Source organism: Oncorhynchus keta, chromosome 12 (genome assembly GCF_023373465.1).
Source record: "Oncorhynchus keta strain PuntledgeMale-10-30-2019 chromosome 12, Oket_V2, whole genome shotgun sequence".
NCBI lineage: Eukaryota > Metazoa > Chordata > Actinopteri > Salmoniformes > Salmonidae > Oncorhynchus > Oncorhynchus keta.
The window spans coordinates 470981-496093 of record NC_068432.1 but is presented as its reverse complement, the minus strand read 5'-3'; the positions used below and the strand labels follow the sequence as shown (position 1 = coordinate 496093).

At 42.2% G+C, this 25113-nt stretch overlaps 1 protein-coding gene across 1 annotated transcript; it reads right to left on the bottom strand.

The window, feature by feature from the left end:
- Positions 1–18670: 18670 nt before the first annotated feature.
- LOC118370394 (forkhead box protein I1-ema-like) lies at positions 18671–20504 on the bottom strand. Its single transcript, XM_035755376.2, has 2 exons — positions 19723–20504; positions 18671–19560 (listed from the first exon to the last, which is right to left on the bottom strand). The coding sequence occupies exons 1-2, from the start codon at positions 20315–20317 to the stop codon at positions 19307–19309; spliced, it is 849 nt and encodes a 282-aa protein (XP_035611269.1). The 5' UTR covers positions 20318–20504; the 3' UTR covers positions 18671–19306.
- Positions 20505–25113: the final 4609 nt, after the last annotated feature.

Below are 25113 nucleotides of genomic sequence, written 5' to 3'. Positions count from 1 at the left end.
TGCCACAGGATTCAATTCTCGGGCCGACTCTTTTCTCTGTATATATCAATGATGTTGCTCTTGCTCCGGGCGATTCCCTGATCCACCTCTATTTAGACGACACCATTCTGTATACTTCTGGCCCTTCCTTGGACACTGTGCTATCTAACCTCCAAACGAGCTTCAATGCCATACAACACTCCTTCCGTGGCCTCCAACTGCTCTTAAACGCTAGTAAAACCAAAATGCATGCTTTTCAACCGTTCGCTGCCTGCACCCTCACGCCTGACTAGCATCACCACCCTGGATGGTTCCGACCTAGAATATGTGGACATCTATAAGTACCTAGGTGTCTGGCTAGACTGTAAACTCTCCTTCCAGACTCATATCAAACATCTCCAATCTAAAATCAAATCTCGAGTCGGCTTTCTATTCCGCAACAAAGCCTCCTTCACTCACGCCGTCAAACTTACCCTTGTAAAACTGACTATCCTACCGATCCTCGACTTCGACGATGTCATCTACAAAATAGCTTCCAATACTCTACTCAGCAAACTGGATGCAGTTTATCACAGTGCCATACGTTTTGTTACTAAAGCACCTTATACCACCCACCACAGCGACCTGTATGCTCTTGTCGGCTGGTCCTCACTACATATCCATCGCCAGACCCACTGGCTCCAGGTCATCTACAAGTCCATGCTAGGTAAAGCTCCGCCTTATCTCAGTTCACTAGTCACGATGGCAACACCCACCCGTAGTACGCGCTCCAGCAGGTGTATCTCACTGACCATCCCTAAAGCCAACACCTCATTTCCAGTTATCTGCTGCCTGTGACTGGAACGAATTGCAAAAATCACTGAAGTTGGAGACTTTTATCTCCCTCACCAACTTTAAACATCTGCTATCTGAGCAGCTAACCGATCGCTGCAGCTGTACATAGTCCCTCGGTAAATAGCCCAGCCAAAGAGACCACTACTAACAGACACCAAAAAGAAGAAGAGACTTGCTTGGGCCAAGAACCACAAGCAATGGAGATTAGATCGATGGAAATCCAGGCTGTGTAAGGGCTATTTGACCAAGAAGGAGAATGATGGAGTGCTTTATCACATGACCTGGCCTCCACAATCACCCAAACTCATCATCCCAATTGAGATCGTTTTGGATGAGTTGGACTGCAGAGTGAAGGAAAAGCAGCCAACAAGTGCTCAGCATATGTGCAAACTCCTTCAAGACGGCTTGAAAAGCATTCCTCACGAAGCTGGTTGAGAGAATGCCAAGAGTGTGCTGTGATTATTATTTTTTATTTAACCTTTATGAAATGTCATCAAGGCAAAGGGTGGCTACTTTGAAGAATCTCAAATATAAAATATATTTTGATTTGTTAAACACTTTTTTGGTTATTTGTTTAAATTTGTTTATTTTGTTGTTCCTTGCAAGATTCACAAAAACATTGGTGGGAAAATGTTCATTTATTTATTAAATCAAATACCACCGTAGACCCCTAGGGGGCCACGGACCCCCTGTTGAATACCCCTGCTCTATCTTGTTAAGTGCACCCACTAATTCGCCAACCCTGATCTTAATGAGTTCTTGTTCCCTTGAAATGGGGTCTTTTGAATAGACTAAAACAGTGGCGTCAGACTCATTCCATGGAGGGCCGAGGGTCTGCAGGTTTTGGGGTTTTCCTTTCAAGACAACCAGGTGAGGGGAGTTCCTTACTAATTAGTGACCTCAATTCATCAATCAAGTACAAGGTTGTAGTGAAAATCCGCAGACATTCAACCCTCCATGAAATGAGTTTGACATGTGTACTAAAGCAAAGTTTTGTATACTTAAAAAAACATGGCATGCTAGCTCCATCCTGTTGGTGCAGTGGACTAATTCCAACGAAGCTCACAATGCCACAATAAAAAATAAATGTGTTTGCATGATTTAAGGCATATTTGCATGATTAATGCATAGCTAAGCAGATTCATTTCCACGTGCCCTGTCTATGCTTGGACTTCAAGGGTTAACACAAAATAAGCTAGCAGTGTTATTAATAGCCTTATTGAAAAATTCAGTGAACGTTTTAAGGAAGTTGTTCAAAAACCTCCAAATAACCTTTAAATTCCGTTCTTAGTGTGTTAAGAAAACTCAATAATATCATAAAACCTTCACAACATTTTGAGAATGTTCTCAGAATGTTATTTAATTACCTTTAAAATAACCTATAATTAATGTTCTCAGAGCGCTAATAAAAACTCCCATGAAAACTTTCAATGAAAGGAAGCAGAGTAAAACGTTCTCAGAACCTCCATGCAGCCTAAAAATAAATGTTCCCAGAACAGGCGAAATTGTCAGTTCTGTTCTCAGAATGGCTTAGTTTCTACAACTAATGTGAAAGCAAAAACATCTGTTACACATCTTCCAAGGAACCAAATGAGCTAGCTAGGATACCGCCTCACACACTGCCAAGGGGGAGGGGGAGTGTGAAGTTTACCGGAAAGGATCCTTTAAACGACTTAAACTGTTTTCTTAAACCACCCCCTGTGCTGTCAGTCATATAAAGTGTTTCAGTCAAATACTATAAAAAAGGCATTATAATTTGCCATTTTTTCTCTGTATGTGTATGTGCTTTCGCATGTTTGTGCATTTGCTTGTGCAGTGTGTGTGTTCTTGTGCATCTGTGTAAGTTTGTGTGTAAAAGTAGGTTGTCAGTGAGCCAACTGGACAACCTTGAGGCGACCTGTATTTGCTTTCTCTGTCTGCTTGTGGGGACTTGTTCTCAAATCCCTCACCTCTGTCTCGCTGTTCATAAACTCCTGTCAGCTCCAGCAGTTTACACCTGAGTAGGGCTGTTGCAGTGACTGTATTACGACCACACAGCAGTCACCAGTGATGAAGGCAGTCAAATTCCACGGGACCATTTGGTTACGGTAATTGGGCTTCTCCATGCTCTGATGCTGCTGATGGTCGTTAGTAGCCTACCAAACTTGCTAACTGCCTGGCACTATATTGTCCCTCTAATCACTCTGATACAAATTCAAATGTAATCGAAAATCTCATCAAACACTTCACGAGAGACCATGAGCTCATGTTGCACAATATTTAGAAGATAGATACAGAAGATAGCCCTACTTGGTAAAAGACCAAGTCCATATTATGGCAAGAACAGCTCAAATAAGCAAAGAGAAATGACAGTCAATCATTACTTTAAGACATGAAGGTCAGTCAATCCGGAAAATTTCAAGAACTTTTAACGTTTCTTCAAGTGAAGTCGCAAAAACCATCAAGCGCTATGATGAAATTGGCTCTCATGGGTACCACCACAGGAAAGGAAGACCCAGAGTTAGCTCTACTGCAGAGAATAAGTTCATTAGAGTTAACTGCACCTCAGATTGCAGCCCAAATAAATACTTTGCAGAGTTCAAGTAACAGACACAAGTAACAGACACATCTCAGCATCAACTGTTCAGAGGAGACTGCATGAATCAGGCCTTCATGGTAAAATAAGAAGAAGAGACTTGCTTGGGCCAAGAAACACGAGCAATGGACCGGTGGAAATCTGTCCTTTGGTCTAATGAGTCCAATTTTTTACTTTTGGTTCTTACTGCCGTGTCTTTGTGAGATGCAGAGTAGGAGAACGGATTATCTCCGTATGTGTATTTCCCACTGTGAAGCATGGAGGAGGAGGTGTGATCGTGCGGGGGTGCTTTGCTGGTAACGTTGTTGGTGATTTCTTTAGAATTCAAGGCTCACTTAACCAGCATGGCGACCACAGCATCCTGCAGCGATACGCCATCCCACCTGGTTTGCGCTTAGTGGGACTAAAATGTGTTTTTCAACAGGACAATGACCCAACACACCTCCAAGCTGTGTAAGGGCAATTTGATCAAGAAGGCGAGTGATGGAGTGCTACATCAGATGACCTGGCCTCCACAATCACCCAACCTCAACCCAATTGAGATGGTTTGGGATGAATTGGACCACAGAGTGAAGGAAAAGCAGCCAACAAGTGTTCAGCATATGTGGGAACTCCTTCAAGACTGTTGAAAAAGCATTCCAGGTGAAGCTGGTTGAGAGAATGCCAATAATGCGCAAAGCTGTCATCAAGGCAAAGGGTGTCTACTTTGAAAAATCTTAAATATAAAATATATTTTTCTGTTGTTTATTAACACTTTTTTGGTTACTATATGATTCCATGTGTGTTATTTCATAGTTTTGATGTCTACACTATTACTATACAATGTAGAAAATAGTACAAATAAAGAAAAACCTTTGAATGAGTAGGTGTGTCCAAACTTTTGATTTGTACTGTATATTATTTAGTATATGTAAAGACAAGATTGAATCGGGAATAGTCTGATGGTGACAATACTAGCCTATCACTTCGAAATTATATATTATCACTTGTGAATGTTGCCCAGAATAAGGCAAGAAAAAAATGCATTTTTTTGCTACTTTTTCTAATCATAGTCGCACACCTCATGTAGCCTAGGCCAGTGTGTTTGTATCACAGTTAAAGTGGCCAAATAATGTATTAAAATTAAGCGCATTAATACGCTTTACACGGGAGCCTAACTGGCATACATAAGCAGCGCGTGAGTTTCACGTTTGGGGAAGATAATTTTCACCATAAAAATGCACCTGAATAATAAAAGCATTACTGCCATGTGCGCATTGCTACGATTATAATTTGAAGAGATAGCCTAATAGTTTAAGAAACATTTAAAGCTAAATGCTCTGATCTGTTGCGTCAGCCACATTGCATTAAAACACATGTATGCTAGTGGTTGTATTAAATTGGGATCTTTCTCATCCCACAACTGTCCCAGACTATGTTTGGAATATTTATTTATTGCACAGAATAGAATAGGTCCGTCTTTTGCAATACAGTGTGGGGATAGTAGATGTGCTTTTGCTGTTCGTTAGGCCTACTCATATTGTTGGCTGACGAAAAGTAAATGTGGAATGTTCTTGCAAAATCTTCAATATGCACCTCGGAATTGGTTCGGGACCATAAGGACAATCACATGAAGGATAGCTGTGTGACTGAGAGGTGCTTAGGAGCGCGCACGGCCACGCTATTTTAAAGTGCACTACAGCCACACTATTTGAGGTATTTTCAAGTGATTGTCAAATTGTGAATGCGAGCCGAAAGGAAGTCTACAGCCTCCGCAAAACACAAAGCAGAGCTCATGCCTTTTCAGGCGACTTTTTCATTAGTCGCATCAAGCAGCCTTACAATGTGTTACACATCAAAACAAATAGCCCAACGTTTGTAGAACAATTAAAGTTACGTTAATAACTAAGGTAAGTATATAGGAGTACCTGTTTCTTTGTTAGCCAGTCAACACAGAATAGCCGCATGTGCGCACTCCCTCAAATCGTTTGGAGAAAATATCATTTATATTTCATTCAGCTCTGTTCAGTTGTATTCTTCATACTTTAAAATAATTCCACGTAATTCTAAAATAATCGTGGCTGCTAAATGAACTAGTGTAGCCCACAGCCATTTGGCATAACCAGATCAGGTCCTAGCATAAGGACAACTCAGAGTTTACTATTCTGTTCTTCTGAAATGGACTACATTTGATTAATATCATGCTTCTTTAGACCTGTCAAAAAATAAATTATGGATTCATTGGGAAGGTGTAGGCTATATTACATGGATTTATTCTACTTTTTAAAATGTTGATGTTCCAAAGGTCTAAATCAAGTGGCTTGTAGGCTGTGTGTGAAGCCAGGAGATGCTAAGTGAGACCGACAGTTATTTGCTTGACAATCACTGGCTGACTAAATTTCGTGACCACCACAGCCTTACACCTGAGTACAACGAAAAGTTCCACTCTTGACTTGCAATCTGATCAAAGCAATGGATATGACCATAGAAAGTTGGCTACGGATAAAATGACTGTCAGGGCTTGTTTCTGTCTCTGTCTGATGTGAGCAAAAGGCTATCAGACAGTATGATGACATTTTATCAGAAAAGTGTAACAGGTGAAAGGTCAATGGGAAATGTGATTATTATCTACACCGAGCCTTTCCAATCCATCTACTGCACCTGGACAGCTCGGTATGTTTAACAGCACAGTGGTTGTGGAGGTTAAACGTGTGTGTGTGATACCTGGCGGTATGTCCTAGAGGCAGTGGGTATGGGGTTTACCCCTGCAGTTTGTCTCTGTTCCCCCTTCCTGGCTCTGTTCCAACAATGGTGAGGTGCTGAGATAAGTGTCTGAGTGTTGTAAGACCCAGACTCACTTGATTCCCAGCTAGCACATTTGGTTCCTTGGAAGTTGTGGGAACGTATGTTTTTGGTTTTACATTGGCTGTGGGAACGATCTGAGAACAGAAGTGAACATTTAGCCTTTTCTGGCAACGTTAATTTTTAGGTTGCAGGGAGGTTCTGAGAATGTTTTACTTTTGTTACCTGAAAGTTTTCCTGGGAGGTTTTATTAATGCTCTGAGAACAGAAATGATAGATTATTTGAAGGTAATTAAATAACATTCTCTAAAGGTTGTGACCTTTCCCCCCCCCATTCCAGATAGAAACTTATACATACGAACAACAACTTACAGATGCACACAAACAACGACTTCATATCATCTGCCCAGACCCTCATGCTCACATCACCCATCCCCAGTGCATTATTGTTTGGCAATTGGCCTTAAATTGTACCAATTCATTTTTCTCAGTCGCCCATGCTATTTCAATATTTCAATAATAATTATTTTGATTTTTCCATTGTGTGATGGCGAATTGATTGAGTGATGAGAAGAGAATCATCTAGCCCTTTTGGGTATCTCACTACACCCCCATATGCCATGTCTTGAAATAAGCAGATGGATTCAAAGTATGTTTACATTGTAATACTTCTGAAAGACAACTTTATAGCTCCGTCCATAACTTTTTGACTTGATAACATTCCTGGAAAGCATGGATTATTATTGAGTCACTATTGGATTAAGCATACATTTTTCTTAACTGTAATTTCGTTAGTTATGCTCCAACTTTCCCTCCATCGTCAGTTATTTTTAAGTCTTGGTTCCAACAGTTAAGTTTATATACTTTAGGACGTTTAAACAATATTTTAATATACAGTAACTGTTGTTGTTAATGTTCTTAGTTTAACCCTTTGAAAACAGACATGAGAAAAGATTCTGTTGCAAAACGTTTTGCAACAGAAACAATTTACTCCAAACGGAAAATGCAAATGAGAGTTTCTATTGGACAAATTCAGATAGGTTGCTCCCCGTATCTCTGTTTTCTTGCGCTTGGTTCTTATACGGTAAACGGTTTCTGTAATGAATACACCCCTGGTGTGGCCAATTAGTGGTCCCTGCCAACACACCTGAACACACTTAACAATTCACAGAATATTCGCCAAGAACTGACATAAAAGAGAACCATAAAGTCTCTGAATGTTCTGAGAACATTGCTTAAGTGACAACATTTTTCTAACATTCCCAGAATGTAGCAAAAATATGACTTTAAATAGAACCACATCGAAACTTGTGTGCAATGGTCTGTGGAAGTACTGAAATTCACAAAGACGAATGTTGTTTCTTAACGTTCTTGAAACATTTCTGAGTACATTACTTTAAATAGAACCATGAGCAAACCTGTAGGAAACGTTATGCTGGAGTACCGAAATTCCCACAGAAGAACATTCCCAATGTCAAACCAGTTGGAGGACATTAAAACGTAACAATTTTTTAACTTTGAGGAAACATTCTGTTAACAACCACACTCTTACCAAGCTCTAAGAAACATATGGTTCTCAGAGAATTATGTGCTAGCTGGGTTGTTACCAAAGAAATAGAATCACTAGAATCTGCGGAGCCCCTCAGCAATTTGGTTTTGGCTGTTACTCTATGACCTTACAGTATACATGGCGATAAACGCTGTCAGGGGATAAACGCCTCTGTGGTTTGATATGATGGATGACCGTGTTGATGTGTTTGGGTGCAATGAAAGATGTGTGAGACAGGGAGTATCAGTGGATCTGAGCGTCGTCACACAGTCTGTCACCAGAGACTCTCATCAGACAACAAACATGAAATCGTCTCCTCAGACAGGGACACTGTGGTGCGGGGGTTAGCTGGCGACAGTCGCCAACATCTCTGTTTCTCTGTGTGTTTGTGTTTGTTTACTCCTGTGTGCTCCCGTCCCATTGAATGAAACCCGTGGGACGAGTGGATGGGTATAGGGGCGAGGTGGTTCGTATAGGGGCTCACAGTGCGGCCCGCCAAGGTGACAAGTGAGGCAGGCTGGGACAAGACCACAAGCAGGCGACCTGGGAGTGGACACACACTGAACACATAGGGAGTGCTTCCCCTATATTTTTCTCTGTCTGTCACTTCCTTAACGGTGCATTTCCACCTAAGACTTACCCCACACCATTGTGTCGCTAGTGTTCTGCTAATGTAAGCTCTAGTGTAATTGTTATTGCATCAGTAGTGTGCCACTAAAGACTTGGGTATAGCAGAATCAACAACCTCTGCGTCATCAAGACAGTTGCCTTTTGAAAAGGTGTTAGCCTTTGAAATTTAAATTCCAGCTGGCCTGGCATTGGCCCTAAGTCAGAGCATGTCCCCTGGATCCATGGCCCAGTGAGACACGGATGCTGGCCTGCGTAGATGGAAACAGAAACGAACCCGAGCTATGGAAACACAATTACACTGGAGTTTACATTAGCACAGTTGCATGTGTTCTTGGACGCCAAGGGAAGCCAGGCTGGCCAAATATTTGATGAACAAAAAAATACAAATGATAAAATAATTTATCTTTCGTCTCTCTGTGTGTTTTAATAAAAAAATAATTATAATATATTTTTTTTCAGAAACTGATAGAGACATACCCCAAGCGACTTACAGCTGTAATCGCAGCAAAAGGTGGCGCTACAAAGTATTAACTTAAGGGGGCTGAATAATTTTGCACGCCCAATTTTTCAGTTTTTGATTTGTTAAAAAAGTTTGAAATATCCAATAAATGTCGTTCCACTTCATGATTGTGTCCCACTTGTTGTTGATTCTTCACAAAAACAGTTTTATATCTTTATGTTTGAAGCCTGAAATGTGGCAAAAGGTTGCAAAGTTCAAGGGGGGCGAATACTTTCGCAAGGCACTGTATATAGCATTGTTGATTTGATGAACGTTTAAATAGCCTTGTTGATTCGATAAATGTTTAAATGGAAATGATGCTGGAATGGCGCAGACAGTGCTCCTGTTGTTTTTGCGCTGACTTGCGGTAACTCTGTTGTCCTAAATCAGTAGTTGTTGAGTCAACTGTAAAAACCTTAACTTGCTTGATTGTGCTGCAGGTGACATAACTGTTTGTTACATGCAATATTTGCTTTGTGGACTTGAGCGGACATATGTCTTCACACCCTGACCATAGTTTGCTTTGTATGTTTCTATGTTTTGTTTGGTCAGGGTGTGATCTGAGTGGGCATTCTATGTTGTGTGTCTAGTTTGTCTGTTTCTGTGTTTGGCCTGATATGGTTCTCAATCAGAGGCAGGTGTTAGTCATTGTCTCTGATTGGAAACTATATTTAGGTAGCCTGTTTGGTGTTGGGTTTTGTGGGTGAATGTTCCGGTCTCTGTGTTTGCACCAGATAGGGCTGTTTTGGTTTTTCACATTTCTTGGTTTTGTTAGTCTATTCATGTATAGTTTCTTTATTAAAGAACCATGAATAATAACCACGCTGCGTTTTGGTCCGCCTCTCCTTCGAAACAAGAAAACCGTTACAGAATCACCCACCACAATAGGACCAAGCGGCGTGGTGACAGGCAGCGGCAGCAGGAGCAGCGCAAGGAGTACTGGACATGGGAGGATGAGTTGGATGGAAAAGGACCCTGAGCACAGCCTGGAGAATATCGCCGCCCCAAAGAAGATCTGGAGGCGGTGAAGGCGGAAAGGCGCTGGTATGAGGAGGCAGCACGGCAGCGTGGATGGAAGCCCGAGAGTCAGCCCCAAAAATGTATTGTGGGAGGCACACAGGACGTGTGGCGAAGCCAGGTAGAAGACTTGCGCCAACTTCCTGTGCTTACCGGGGGGCGAGAGAGACCGGGCAGGCACCGTGTTATGCTGTGAAGCGCAAGGTGTCCCCAGTGCGGGTGCATACCCCGGTGCGGTACATACCAGCTCCCCGTATCGGCCGGGCTAGAGTGGGCATCGAGCCAAGTGCCATGAAGCCGGCTCTACGCATCTGGTCTCCAGTGCGTCTCCTTGGGCCGGCTTACATGACACCAGCCTTGCGCATGGTGTACCCGGTTCGCCTGCATAGCTCAGTGCGGGCTATTCCACCTCGCCGCACTGGCAGGGCGACCGGGAGCATTCAACCAGGTAAGGTTGGGCAGGCTCGGTGCTCAAGAACTCCAGTGTGCCTGCACGGACCGGTCTATCCGGTACCACCTCCACGCACCAGCCCTCCGGTGGCAGCCCTCCGCACCAGGCTTTCTCTCCGTCTCATCCCTACAGGTGCTCCCGCCTGTCCAGCGCTGCCAGAGCCTTCCTCCTCTCCAGCGCTGCCAGAGTCTCCCGCCTGTCCAGCGTTACCGGAGCCGTCCTCCTCTCCAGCGCTGCCGGAGACTCCCGCCTGTCCGGCGCTGCCGGAGACTCCCGCCTGTCCGGCGCTGCCGGAGTCTCCCGCCTGTCCGGCGCTGCCGGAGTCCCTCAGCCCAGAGGTGCCAGAGCCCCCGCCCCTCTGTCCCGAGCTGCCAGAGCCTCCGCCCCTCTGTCCAGAGCTGCCAGAGTCTCTGTCCCGAGCTGCCCCTCTGTCCCGAGCTGCCCCTCTGTCCTGAGCTGCCCCTCTGTCCCGAGCTGCCCCTCTGTCCCGAGCTGCCCCTCTGTCCAGTGTGGTCATTTAGAAGGGTCGCCGTGGTTAGGATGCCACGGAAGTGGACAATGGGGCGGACTAAGACTATGGTGAAGTGGGGGCCACGTCCAGCACCAGAGCCGCCACCGCGGACAGATGCCCACCCAGACCTTCCCCAATAGGTTCAGGTTTTGCGGCCGGAGTCCGCACCTTGGGGGGGGTACTGTCACACCCTGACCATAGTTTGCTTTGTATGTTTCTATGATTTGTTTGGTCAGGGTGTGATCTGAGGGGACATTCTATGTTGTGTGTCTAGTTTGTCTGTTTCTGTGTTTGGCCTGATATGGTTCTCAATCAGAGGCAGGTGTTAGTCATTGTCTCTGATTGGGAACCATATTTAGGTAGCCTGTTTGGTGTTTGGTTTTGTGGGTGAATGTTCCTGTCTCTGTTTGCACCAGATAGGGCTGTTTTGGTTTTTCACATTTCTTGGTTTTGTTAGTCTATTAATGTATAGTTTCTTTATTGAAGACCCATGAATAATAACCACGCTGCGTTTTGGTCCGCCTCTCCTTCGACACAAGAAAACCGTTACAGCAGTTTTGTGATGAAACAAACGCATGGGTAGTTGAATTTATCCTGTCACTGAGTGACTGTTGTTTTTGTTGTCACAACCTTATTGTATATCATGGTGGCGTATGCACAAATCGGTTATAGAGCAAACAATGCAATTATCACAACAAAGATTGTATTGCTTTTTTTACTGGCTTGGCTTGGCTTCCTCAGTGATTTTACCCACACTCTGCTACTGCATTAGCATAAAACACTGGCAACACACTGGTGTATGAGTAAATCTCAATGGAAATGCTAAGTGAGAGCGTTCATATCTTATCTGTTCTTTCAAATTTTACATCAGTGCCCCTGGCGATATCTTGAGGTGGCCTGCCAAATACAATAGAATCTAGCTTGTGTGCATTAGCTGACAAGCATGGTTGTATGACAGTATTGCTTCCGTCCCTCTATTCGGCCCAACCTGGGCTTAAACCAGGGACTTTCTGCACACATCAACAGTCAACCTCAAATCATCGTTACCTAGCGCTCCACAAAAGCCACGGTCCTTGCAGAACAAGGGAAACAACTACAAGGTCTCAGAGCGAGTGACATTACCAATTGAAACACTACTAGCTCACACAGCCAATTAGCTAGCCATTTCACACTGGTTACAGCTGTCCAAAGATCTCCTCAAGTTTGCACCATCCAACGGTCATCTGTGTTGTGATCAATGATGTATATGTAACAGGGTTCTATTGGTGATTCCCCTTGCCACTTTGTTAAGCCAATGGGTGTTTGGTTTTGTCTTGCCTTCACCTACTTAACATGGCATCTTATTGGATGGTTTGCGTGGGTTGCTTATGAGGGAGGATGTTTTTAGTTAGAATTGTCCCAGTGAACAAGCACCAAACCAGAGGTAAGTTGTTGGTGGCAAAGCTCTGTACGTCAAAAGGGATTTTTATACTCCCGAGTGATGATTTGAATATACAATTTAGATACATTTATGTAAATGTTATTAGAACATCACACATAAGATGCAGAGGTTTTATGTGCATATTTGTTTTGCATTTTGTTGTGGAGAATTCCAGCTAGTACTAGCTAGCAACTTACTGTGTCTGGTCGGGGGGGTCGTATATTTTGTACAGTACGTGAGTGCAGAGTTGGATGGTGAGCCGTGCAATTTTGTGCTTTTTCTATCAGGTACATTGTTGAAAATATTATATATTGTAATTCTTGTATCTACGTTGCCCAGTGAACAAGCACAAAACTAGCGTGCATGAGTGCAGAGTTGGATGGTGAGCCATGCATATCATGATGTGCAATTTTGTGCTGTTTCTATCAGAGTAAATCTCCATGACTGGTGCTATCATGACACAAGGCGAGACCCAGATGCAGACATAGGAGGCAGATGTTTGGAGTCTTACAATGTTTATTCATCCAAAAGGAGTAGGCAAGAGAATGGTCGTGGACAGGCAAAAGGTCAAAACCAGATCAGAGTCCAGGAGGTACAGAGTGGCAGAAAGGCTCATGGTCAAGGCAGGCCGAAGGGTCAGGCAGGCGGTTACAAAGTCCAGAAACAGGCAAGGGTCAAGACCGGGAGGACTAGAAAAAGGAGGAATGCAAAAAGCAGGAGAACGGGAAAACCGCTGGTTGACTTGGAAACATATAAGACGAACTGGCACAGAGAGACAGGAAACACAGGGATAAATACACTGGGGAAAATAAGCGACACCTGGGGGGGGTGGAGAAAATCATAGGAACAGGTGAAACAGATCAGGGCGTGACAGGTGCTACATGTTAAAGTTCGTGTCGATGATTGTACACAACGCAAGATGAGTACTGTGACATTAATAAACCCTGGATTGCGGATTCTTTTTATTGGTCGTTGAGAGACTTTGAAGCCAACTGTCGGCCAGAAGGAGCAGTCCTCCATAAGAATTCATGGAATTCTACAGTATTTCAATTAAATGTATATAAGTATTTTTGTTGTTGTAGTAGGCACAGTAACATTAGTTATCTCAAAAATGATTCTTTAAGAAAAATGTTTTATATACAATATAATGATATAATTCAAACGTATGCATTAAGGTGTCTGTAATATAATATATGTGTATTTTTTTGTTGTTGCCTTTAATAAATGTATTTCTACAGCTTGCAAAATAGTTTTTACAATGGTGGGGGAGTGCCAAGATGGTAATCTAGTGTATATATATATCATTGGTTGTGATCTATTTCCTTCCTTTAATCTTATCAGACAGTATTTGAACTAATGGCACTTTTCAGTTTTATAAATTGACCCTTAATCTTCAATATGAATGGAAATAATGGATATATTGCACATAATATAATATTGGAAATGAAATAGTTGTAAACAATCCCAAAGTGTACAAGAGAGTGGACATGACAGTGTACATGAATGAGCCCTTTGTTATGTGATCTGAACATTTAAAGTGGGCCATAGAAACCCCCTCAGCCCTCTGGTTTCATCAGAGGACACACAGTAGAATTAGCCTGAGTCTAAAAAAAGTGGTGGAGAGTAACCGTTTGTAAACCCCACCATAAACATACTGAAAATACAACAAAAGTCAAGTGGAAAAGTTCATTAAGTTCAGTGAAATTGGTAAGACACAACATAGTAGTTAATATAACATCTGCAATGCTAGACAGGCAACTGAGGTCATGTTTTCTCAATCCATGTACCGCTTTGGCAATGTGCCGCTTTGGCAATGTGCATATTCCTATGCAAATAGTCTGGAGCTATAATTGTGGGAATAGCAAGAATGGGCACTGGGACAAATTTATCAAGGATTATATCTGTGGTAAGAGGAATATTGTACCAACAATCCCACCATTTAAGATCATGTTTCCCAGGGTAAAGCACTGCAGGCCAAAACTGGATAATGTTCTGACATACAGTACCAGTCAAAGGTTTGGACACACCTACTCATTCCAGGGTTTCTCTTTATTTTGACTATTTTCTACGTTGTATTATCATAGTGAAGTTATCAACACTATGAAATAACAGATATGGAATCATGTAGTAACCAAAAAAAGTGTTAAACAAATCAAAATATATTTTATGTGCGAGATTCTTCAAAGTAGCCATCCTTTGCCTTGATGACAGCTTTGCACACTCTTGGCATTCTCTCAACCAATGTAGAAAATGGTACAACTTTTGACAGGTACTGGTACTCTATATAAACAAACGTTTAATTAATTTAGCAATATATTTGAGACATAAATTCCAACTGAAGACCATGTAAATATGGGTTTAATGTCAGTCTACTGAACAATCCCCCAATGAGGCCTTTGTTCTTGTAAAATACCTGCAATAAGATAACACTATCTTGGGCAAAGTCATAACAATCAACTTTCTCAAATGTCTTAAAATGTCATTAATATCTTTGATGCTCTTACTCAACTCTGATCATATTTTTGAACTGTACCAAACAAATAAAAACACAATCTCTTCGACATATTCTGCTTCCCTCTTCTTCTTTCTTTGGGTGGATCCAACAGTTTGTTCCAGACCTGTAGCATTGAGCTCGAGGGCATAGTGAGGTGTTCATCTCTACCCCCATCAGCATCAGTGTTTACCAACAATACTGTCCTATTGATGTGGAATGTGTCAGTAAACACAAGGCACACTTACTGTGTCGTTGGACGTGAGGCACCTCGTCAGATTTACTCATCTGAATGGGTGCCCCATCTTACCAAGGGCAGATAGCGATAGCATTATGCCTGCCCTGTTGTATCACTAAAGACGTAAAGCTTGTGTCATTTGACAGGGCAAGGTCAATACGATGAAGAGACGTGTGTGTGTGTGTGTGTGTGTGTGTTTGTGTGTGTCTGCATGTGTGTGTGTGTGTGTGGCACATGCCGGATTTATCAGTGTATTAGTGTTGACTGGGTTATTATTGCCCCAGTGTTGCCAGGCTGGGGTCTTTGTATTAAGGTCCACATTGCTCTCCCCCACCGCTACGTAATTAGAGTCATTGAGTGATTCACCCAGTTGGGATGGTAGCACACCTTTCTCTGTGTCAAATGGGTTTACTGGTTTGGATTCTACACCTGCATTGCTTGCTGTTTGGGGTTTTAGGCTGGGTTCCTGTACAGCACTTTGAGATATCAGCTGATGTACGAAGGGCTATATAAATGCATTTGATTTGATTTGATTTGGATTGAATGTACTCACGTTAGGGTTGGTACAATGAACTGTGGCATATTACAGTAATATACTTAAATGATTACTCATTAATTACCTACCTACATGAAGATCATATGTAACTTCCTAAAACAACGCAATACATGTGCAGGTGGACGTCGATGCAGTGGGAGATGATAGTTGAAAACAAACAAGAAATGAGGCGTCGGACACAACATGGATAAATCACGGTCCTACCGTTCAACCCTGTCTTTTGGGATACAATACTGTCTTTTGGGATACAATACTGTCTTTTGGGATACAATACTGCTCCAAAGTTATTTTAAGCAACTGGAGAGAGAGAAAAAAGTCAATATAATGTCTGATAAAGCCTTTTATAATAATAATAATAACATATGCCATTTAGCAGACGCTTTTATCCAAAGCGACTTACAGTCATGTGTGCATACATTCTACGTATGGGTGGTCCCGGGGATTGAACCCACTGCCCTGGCGTTACAAGCGCCATGCTCTACCAACTGAGCTACAGAAGGATGTCAATGAATGTCAGCAGGTCTTTTCAAATGAAAATGAAGAACCTGCCTGAGTTGACGAGGTAGTGATGAAATCGCATTTTGGATCACGCCACTAGAAATGTTGATGTAAGACAGTGAATCAGGAGAGAAGCATTTGAACAGGTAGAAGTGATCCACTGTGCCATTCGCCCCCTTTTTTTAACAATACCATTTGGTTTTAGACTGAGCGTGTGGATGAGCAGAGAGACGTGTACAGTGAACAGGTAGAGGGGGTTTCAGGATGCCGTCTGCCCCCTTTGGCCTCAGACGTGCCCCTGCTGTGAACTAGAGACAGACCACCGGCACATTCCACATGTCAAACACAGGAGGCATTAAGCCTGGCAGCTGTTGATCTATTTGACTTGTTAAGAGACATTAATTTACATATTGGGTTTTTATCTGATTATTATATTATTTCTAATCGTTTATGTAGAGAAATTGTATTTACCTTAATTAAATCGACCTGGCTAAGATTTTTTTTTTTTTTAAATACTTAGGGAGCCTGAGCTGGTTTTTCCACTACAGTCATGCAGGAAGCTAAAGACAAAATAAATCTATCTTTCCCCATAAGCAACACTGACAGAAACAGTTGAAGAGGCACAAGACTGTAAACACAGGGCACCCTTACTGTGATCGCTGGTCACGTATTAATCTCCTCTGTATGACACGTCTGAAAGGGGAGGGCTGTTTCATCCAGTCAAGATAGTATTGTGTCAATAAAAACACATGAGGATGGGGTCACTGGAGAATGTGGGTGGGGTGGTGGTGGCGGCGATGGTGCTGTAGTTAGAGATGTGTGGCCCATGCCACTCGTATCAGCTTTGACTGGGTAATGATGAGGCTGCTGTTGTCATGCGCTGACAGAGTGATTGGACGCCTGAGGGTTCATTTGGATAATAAGACAAAGACACATACTGTACTGATATTTGTCCAAAAAAAAAAACATTCACACTTCTCTAACAGAGGAAAGGATTTTTAAAAATTGTTTTATTTAACTAGGGAAGTCGGTTAAGAACACATTTTTATTTATAATGACAGCCTACCCTAGCCAAACCCAGACAACACTTGTGTACCACCCTATAAATAAAATTGGATTTGATTTGATTTTGGGACTCCCAATCACAGCTAGATATGATACAGCCTGGATTTGAACCAGGGACTATAGTGACACCTCCTACACTGGGATGCAGTGCCTTAGACCGCTGCGCCACTCAGGAGCCCAGGAGGAAAGGAAGCATCAAAGTAGAGAACAGAGGCGAATGATTATACCTGTGACTATCACACAGCCAAGACCACTAAAGACAAGTGATCATGCTTCCATGTTAAGGGAAACCTCTTTCCCCTTCACTCACCTTCCAGACTGAGTAGTAACAGGGGAGGTGTGGGGTGAGGAGAGGAGCGATGGATTGGAGGGCGCTGAGGCCTGTAGTAGAGAGGATCATTATCCACTTCTCCTTCTCCTCACTCTCCCCAGTCCTCCCTTCAATTTCTCACTCAATGTTTCTCTCGTGCCTCTCCACAGATTCTTCCATGCCGGAGATACACATGGGAATGGTTCCTCAAGCATGTTCTCTAGTCCCCCTTTGCTGCCTGCTACTCAGAGGGAGAAATGGGGTGCTGAGTTCCCACGGCTCTAAGCGTTGGGCTACAGATGTTGACCTCAGCATCTTTACTGACCTCCTCGGTGGAATCTGTTGAGGTGACGTGTTTTTTTTTTTTTTAGCTCTTGTGAATATTAGAGGTGTGACATTTTAATGTTGCAGTCAGCAGCTTCTACATTGTGACGGGGTGAAAGCAAATAGTTCAAGCAAATAACTACATGCCGTATACTGTATGTAATGAGTCTACTGTGGATATTATTATTTGACCCTGCTGGTCATTTATGAACATTTGAACATCTTGGCCATGTTCTGTTATGATCTCCACCCGGCACAGCCAGAAGAGGACTGGCCACCCCTCATAGCCTGGTTCCGCTCTAGGTTTCTTCCTAGGTTTTGGCCTTTCTGGGGAGTTTTCCCTAGCCACCGTGCTTCTACACCTGCATTACTTGCTGTTATTTATTATTATTATTTTTGTTTTTACCAACATGGGAAATAGCACACAATTGCAAATAGCCTTTTAACTCTTTTAGGTGTGCTGTTCATATAGTTTAAAATGAAATTGATCTGTTAAATAGGTTATTATGTGTCCAAAAGCATGGCTGACTAATGGTGAGAGGCATTAGCTTATACCCTGAACCCAAGAGGGGCAAATAAAGGGAGATAGAGGGGGCTGTAGCTGTAAGTGGGAGCAGAGGGCAACCTTGAGGAACAAGTTCTGTTGCATATATCTTTTTTTCCCCCTGGCTCTCACCTGTTCCCCTCCCGTTCAGTGTTTAACGGTTTCTTTGCCTCACTCATTTCACACCCCGTCTCTCAGATCATTGACTGTAATGCGAGCTTGACTTGTCTTATCTCAATCAAAAGCACTGGCAATCAGATCTTGATCAAACTGCATGATATAATGTACCATCCTAAATAGTTATTTCAGAATTAATCATGTTTTGAAGTGTGACCATAATCTGTATTTGCCTCTTTAAATCTGTTTTCATGCAATAAATACTCCCAGAAAAATAGCAGTGAGAATTTCTTATTGTTGTTGTTTTTTATTTAAAAAAAATTGTAAAAAGCTTGATGACAGGACATTTACGTACATCACATACAAAACCCACTTTAAAAATGTTTGAATCCAAGAATCCCTCAAATGTTTTACAGATAGTTGAGTTCATATTATAAAAACAGTATATGGAACAGCAAACAATATACATACGTACAATCAATTAAGAGAGAGGGGAAAAAAACATTGTAAATCATCCTCTTTAGTATGTGTTCAGTGAAGTTTAATTCTCTGCTGAGGAAGATATTGTAGTGAGAGTTTGCCCAAAGGCAGCCTGCCCTATGGAGTAGAGTGGCTCTATCAGTTGTGCTTTACACCTCTGTGCCTTCCTGTTGGTAAAGTATAGTGTCCAAGGCTGGGTATAGCTGGTTGCTGAGCAGGGAGCGGACAGAGTCCCTGTAGCCCCCAGGGTAGAGGGGAGGGGAGGAAGGGATGGTAGGGTGCTGCGGAGGAGACATATGGACTTCCCAGTGAGGCACTGTAGCGTTGGGAGAGTAGGAGCCGTATCCCTGGGACGGAGAGGCCCGTTGGGGTACCTCTATAGACAGCCTGGGTCTGTGGAGGGTATCTGCCTCTACTGTGTTTGATACCGTCCCCACTTAAGCCATCTGAGACAGGAAGCTGTTCAGGCAGAGGGAGGGAGCTGAGGAGATGGGGGAGGGGCCGCGGTCAGAGGAGCTGGACACGTCACTCATGTTGTTGGGGTGTTTGGGGCTGGACTCTAATGACTCAGAACCTGAGGAGCCCCCGTCGCCAGGCAGGGATTCTGACTTCCTCTTCCTCTTGCGACGGAAGTTGCCGTTGTCGAACCTCTTCTCACAGTTGGGGTCCAAGGTCCAATAGTTACCCTTGCCTATAAGGAGACACATAAGACATGTTTGTTAAGGATTGGGCAAGAGTTAATATCTGTCTGAGACACATTACACCATTTTTTTAAAGGTTACAAATGTATACATTTCTCTTGGAACACCTTGAAATTAAGACCAATTTTTTAAAACAAAGGAAATGTTCTTACCTGGATCATCCTCATCTCGGGGCACCTTTTTGAAGCAGTCATTGAGGGAGAGGTTGTGGCGAATAGAGTTCTGCCACCCGGCCTTGCTTTTGTTGTAGAAGGGGAAGTTGTCTGCTACATATTGGTAGATCTGGCTCAGGGTGAGCCGTCTCTCTTGGGCCCCATGGATCGCCATGGCAATAAGGGCAGAGTAGGAGTAGGGTGGCCTGACTAGCTTCATCAGCTCTTCTTGAGAGGGCATGGAAAACCAGCTCAGGTCCCCTACCACAACCCCCGGCCCATCAGCACCCAGATAGGGCCTTTGCATGTTGCAGTGTTGGGGCACATAGGGCCCACAAGCTGGCCCCGTGGGTCCCTCTATGTAGGGAACACTGTTGAGCTCTGGGCCATTGAACCACAGGTAAGGATTGGTAGAAGAGCTGGTGTAGTCTCCCAGGTCATAGGCAGGAGGGGTGGCCTGCTGCAGGCTAGACACGGCTAGAGGGCTGTAGAAGCTGTCGCTGTACAGGCTGAACTCTGGAGACTCCTGTCCCAGACTGGGGTACTGGGTCCCACATGAAGTTGGAGAGAGGCTCTGTGGCACAAACATCGTCATGCTCACCCACAGACTGGTCCTTGGATTGGCAGCTGGTCTCTTCAGTCTGATAAATGGCTCTGGTAAAAAAAAAAAAATTTGGATCTCGCTTTTCTTCAGTATTATCTGTTCCTCTGCTTCGAGCTGAGAGGTGAATTTTGCCTTTCACTCTGTTCTATTTTGTGTCCAGTACAGGTGCATCACAACCTGCCACCTGTCTCACCTGGTCAATTTATAGTACTACAGCGACACCCACGTCTGCTCTGATTGGTTGTTTCTGTGACCGTGTCACACTTTGCATTTGAGTGAGTTTAGGCCGGTTTAGGCGTGGAGGATTCCCTTTGAATTGGAGGTGGAATTCCACCAGTACTCCAACAGCAGTTAGTCTAAGCTCTGTGAAATGTTTTGCAATTTTAATTTGACACCCACCCAGTCAATATGGTTAAGAACATGGGGAAAATGATTGTTTTACTGAGTAATGGGAAATAGGTGCTACATTTACATATATTACAGTAATTTAAAAGCATGCATAACAATTTAGACTCTAATATAATAGGTCACTTATTCTTTGGGGAAATCCTGTAAATGGGTTAGCTAACAATGTAACCTAAAACGATGCGCACACATCAATGGGACAGAAGTCCGGGAGTTGTTGTGAGTCTGGGTGGCCAGATATCTACCAACAATGAAAAGAAACTGCCCTGTGGGGAATAGTAAGTGACTCGTTTCAGCGAGTTTTGTCTTGTTCTTGATACCCAACAAGGTCTCAGAGCATTTCGTATGATTCTCTACGTACATCTAAGACACTAGTTTTTGTATGATATGTTATGTTTCGTATGGTGTGTATTCATTTGTGGATGTCCATCATCCATTTAAATTACAATTCATATAAAATGTTTTACAAATTGCAATTTGTACAATATGTTACGAATTTGCAAAATGTACAATATGTTACAAATAGGGCCTAAAACTATGTTTTCCTTCTACCAACCACTAAGATTTTTTACCAGTCAAAATGTTTTTTTGAAACACGAGGATAAAGTTTCACTTTAGTAGTTAGACCAACTGTTATGCCTGTGTGCGTGCATTGGTTATAAAAACAAGTCTGTCAGCACTTCACTTTATTTGTGTATTACCAGATATGAAAGAAAATTAAATTAAATTCTTGCATGGTAGAGCCCTGTGTGTGACCATCCGCCAACATGGCTGGTGAATTAGACATTCTTACCCACCAATGCCACAATCTACCCGCATGTGGCGGGTGGCCGGTGTTCATTTTAGGCCCTGGTTACGAATGTCCAAAACGTACAATATGTTACGAATTTGCTAAATATGTTACAAATTCCAATTTGTTGTGACTAAAAGGTTAAGGTTAGGGGAAGGGTTAGCTAACATACCCAGTAGTTGCAAAGTAGCTATAAAGTAGTAAGTAGTCGAAAATTTGCCAATTAGTTAAAATGCTAAAGTTGTCTGTGATGAGATTCAAACACACAACCTTTGGGTTATATGCCCACCCATTCACCCCGACCAACCACCCGCCTTTCATTTTTGCTTAAAGTAACCTTCTGTCTTAAGTAACCATACCAAACTGTAACATATCTCACTAATTTAGGTGGCCCGGATTTAAGTTACTATGTTATGTCTAGTATATGAGACCAGGCTGTGACACCATGTCTTGTTTTGAGCTGTTTTGACTCATTTCATGTCATTGCTAATATGGCTAAAATTCACTGGCTAGCTAACCAACAAATGTAACAATGTATTTGAGTGACAACAAGTGATCATTGTGGAAATGTATTCATGTTTTCAAGAAACATTGGAGACTAAATATAGTTTACATGCTGTCAACTATCTAAGCCAACCCTGTTTGTTTTACCATATAGTTGCACATGCATCTGGTTTTGTTGCAAAACAACCAACCCGTCTATGGTGAAATAACTGGTGTTTTTGTAGGGTTTCTAAATAAACAACAAAAATGTGGTCATTGGTAAACACAGGCTTAGGAGATCTTATACGTTTTGTTCTACAAGATCATCTTCATCAGCTAATGTCTATTTTTGTGAATTTTTAATTTTTTATGTATTTTTTTAAAGTACATAAAGGCTTCAGAATTCAGAAAGGTCATGACTGAAATGATCTCCTAGAACAAAATCTCCTAAACCTGAGTTAACCTCAGACCTTATTTTCGGCGTTTATCCCAAAACCCTGTTTTTTCCCCATAGGGACGGCTGATCGAACCAGAGGTAGCTCATATCCGGGTTATATGATACAAGCTGGCGAGCTCTGTTGTCATGAATCTGGACCTAGAGGCAGGTCCTAGGGGGGTACAACAAATTACAGACACGTATTGACATACACGTATTGACTGTTTTTACAGCTTTCTTATTCAAATAATGTAGAACGATTTTAATGTACTGCTCAAACAAGGAAGAATGTTTTTTTATTTGTGAATTTATATGAACGAATATGACATTTCCCCATTAAGCACGATTAAACGTGAAATTGTTTTTATTTATCCTTATTATAGTTAAGGAAACCGAGCAGCACATTTTCCCATAATAAACAAAAGTCATCAAGAATGTTATCAATTATAAATCTGAAAATATCTTGCCATAATCTCTTTACATGTAGACAATGCCAAAATACATTAAAAAATGTTTCTGGATGCTCATCACAAAAAGTACAGTTAATGCTAATGCATGTTCTTATGTTAGCCATGGTATATTGGCCATTTACCACAAACCCCCAAGGTGCCTTATTGCTATTACAAACTGGTTACCAAAGTAATTAGAACAGTACAAGTATTTTTTTGTCATACCCTTTGTATACGGTCTGATATACCACAAGCTTTCAGCCAATCAGCATTCAGACCTGAAACCACCCAGGTTATATTAACAAATTAATTCCAGTAAGTTGTAACATAAGGAATAAATACAACATCCCTTTGAAATAAAGCACATATATGTATATCATTGAACTGAGGGAGCAAGGAGAAACACATTTTTCCTGGATCGTCAACATGAGGGTATTTCAAAAAGGTGAGGTCTGGTTACACCTCTAAACGGCATGAGAATTCCAGATGGAATAGTATCAAAGACTATGGCAAACTCTCTAGGATGGCGTATATGCTGTTCTCGTTTGTTTGTTTGTATACTTCCTGTATGGATACTGGTGTTTTGTGCAATACAATTAATAAATCATATTAATAAGCCATTTAAATAAATTGATTTTTAAAAATGTCAGAACTGAGCGATTTGCGCTAAATGGGCCAGCTGCATGAAAACCAAAATTAGCTTGTTGGTCTTCATTTAAGGTTAGCAGTGTGGTTAAGGTTAGGTTAAAAATCAGATCTGATGACTTTGTGGCTGTGCCAGCTACCACTCTGCAGAGCTGCGTCCAGTTGGCTACATGAGTCAACGCAATAAATACAACCGGCAATTCTCACTGAAGTGTTTTTGTCAACTGGGTGCCAGTTAGTCAACCGTCAGTCAGATTTCTGCAGCAGAATGTGAAGACAGATGCTGTTCTCCATCTAGCTAACTATAATAAATAACTTGAAACAACACTAATGTTTACAGGTATCGTTATTTAGGGACAGTGCTAACATGGTGAGTGTATTTGTGATTGTGAAAATGATTTTTAAAGGAACTTCAACAGGAGAGATCACATGGATCTTCTTGCCTTGGCTAGCTAGCTATCGATAAGCCACACTTGGGACAGCTAACCTTTTGTTCACAGTACATTGAGCAGGAAGGGCCTAGCTATATGGTAACATTTGATCAGAAATACCATAGCAAAATGATTTTCATGTGGTAGCCCAGTTAGCCATGGTTTGCAGGCAGCATCAATGTAACATTTGCAGGTGGCGTCTTATGTAACCATACCAAACGTAACATATCATACTCATTTGTATCCTGCGTTTTCATTTACTATGTTACGTCTATTCTATGAGGCCAGGCTGCATGGCTCCAGAGCTTGATGTCTATATCTTCTTCATGCAGAATAATTCATTTTTACTTAGACAGGGACTTATGTACTGCCATGGCCTTTTTCGGGGTGAGCGAGGGCTTTGATTTCAGTGATCCATGCAGGCTTTACTGCGAACATTTCTGCACAGTCATAGATGATTCAAGCCTGAATTTGGGCAGACAGAGGCATATGGCAGTTGGGTAGTTTTTGCTCCTCATCATTTGTTCCTCCCAAAGATATATCCCACCTTATCAGCTCAGAGAGTTGTCTCGCTCAAGTTGCCTGCAAGGACAGGTTAAGTGTTCCATGATTCATTTCCAGGAAAAAAAATTATTGGAGGCTGCCAAGGATGGCAGTTAGTGTGATTGATGTAATCCTCTCCTGCTGTGCTGACACAGACATAACAGCATGTCTGTCTCTCCAGGAGGGTTATATTGTCTGCTATTGTATTTTACATACTGTACGGTTTATATTTTCTCTCTAGGCAGAGGAGTCAGGTTTAACATGTATTCCACTAATGTAAGGCTTGTGTAAATTATAACAAACAAATTTGAGATTAGGGACATAAATATTTTTATGGTTTTACAACAGGTTCGTGGTGCAGATGCAACACACTTACACTTTTTTGGGAACTTGTTTTAATACTACACTACCAGATCAGCAGTGAGACAACCGTTTTGTCATCGTCAATGTTTCGGGCAAGTTAGAGAAACAACGGAAGTCGTTGACAAAAAAGTCAACGGAAAAGACGGGCAGAATTTGGCACAGAGGTCAGTGAAGTTTTTTTCTAGTGTGCCGCCATCAATGACCAATGATTTGTAGAATTTCTGCCACGTTTCCAATCCCAA

Coding starts and splice junctions, on each gene's coding strand:
- LOC118370394 (XM_035755376.2), bottom strand. CDS start 20,317: ATGACGATGTTTGTGCCACAGAGCCTCTCTCCAACTTCATGTGGGACC. Junction 19,561..19,722: donor CCGAGATGAGGATGATCCAG/GTAAGAACATTT, acceptor GTCTCCTTATAG/GCAAGGGTAACTATTGGACC.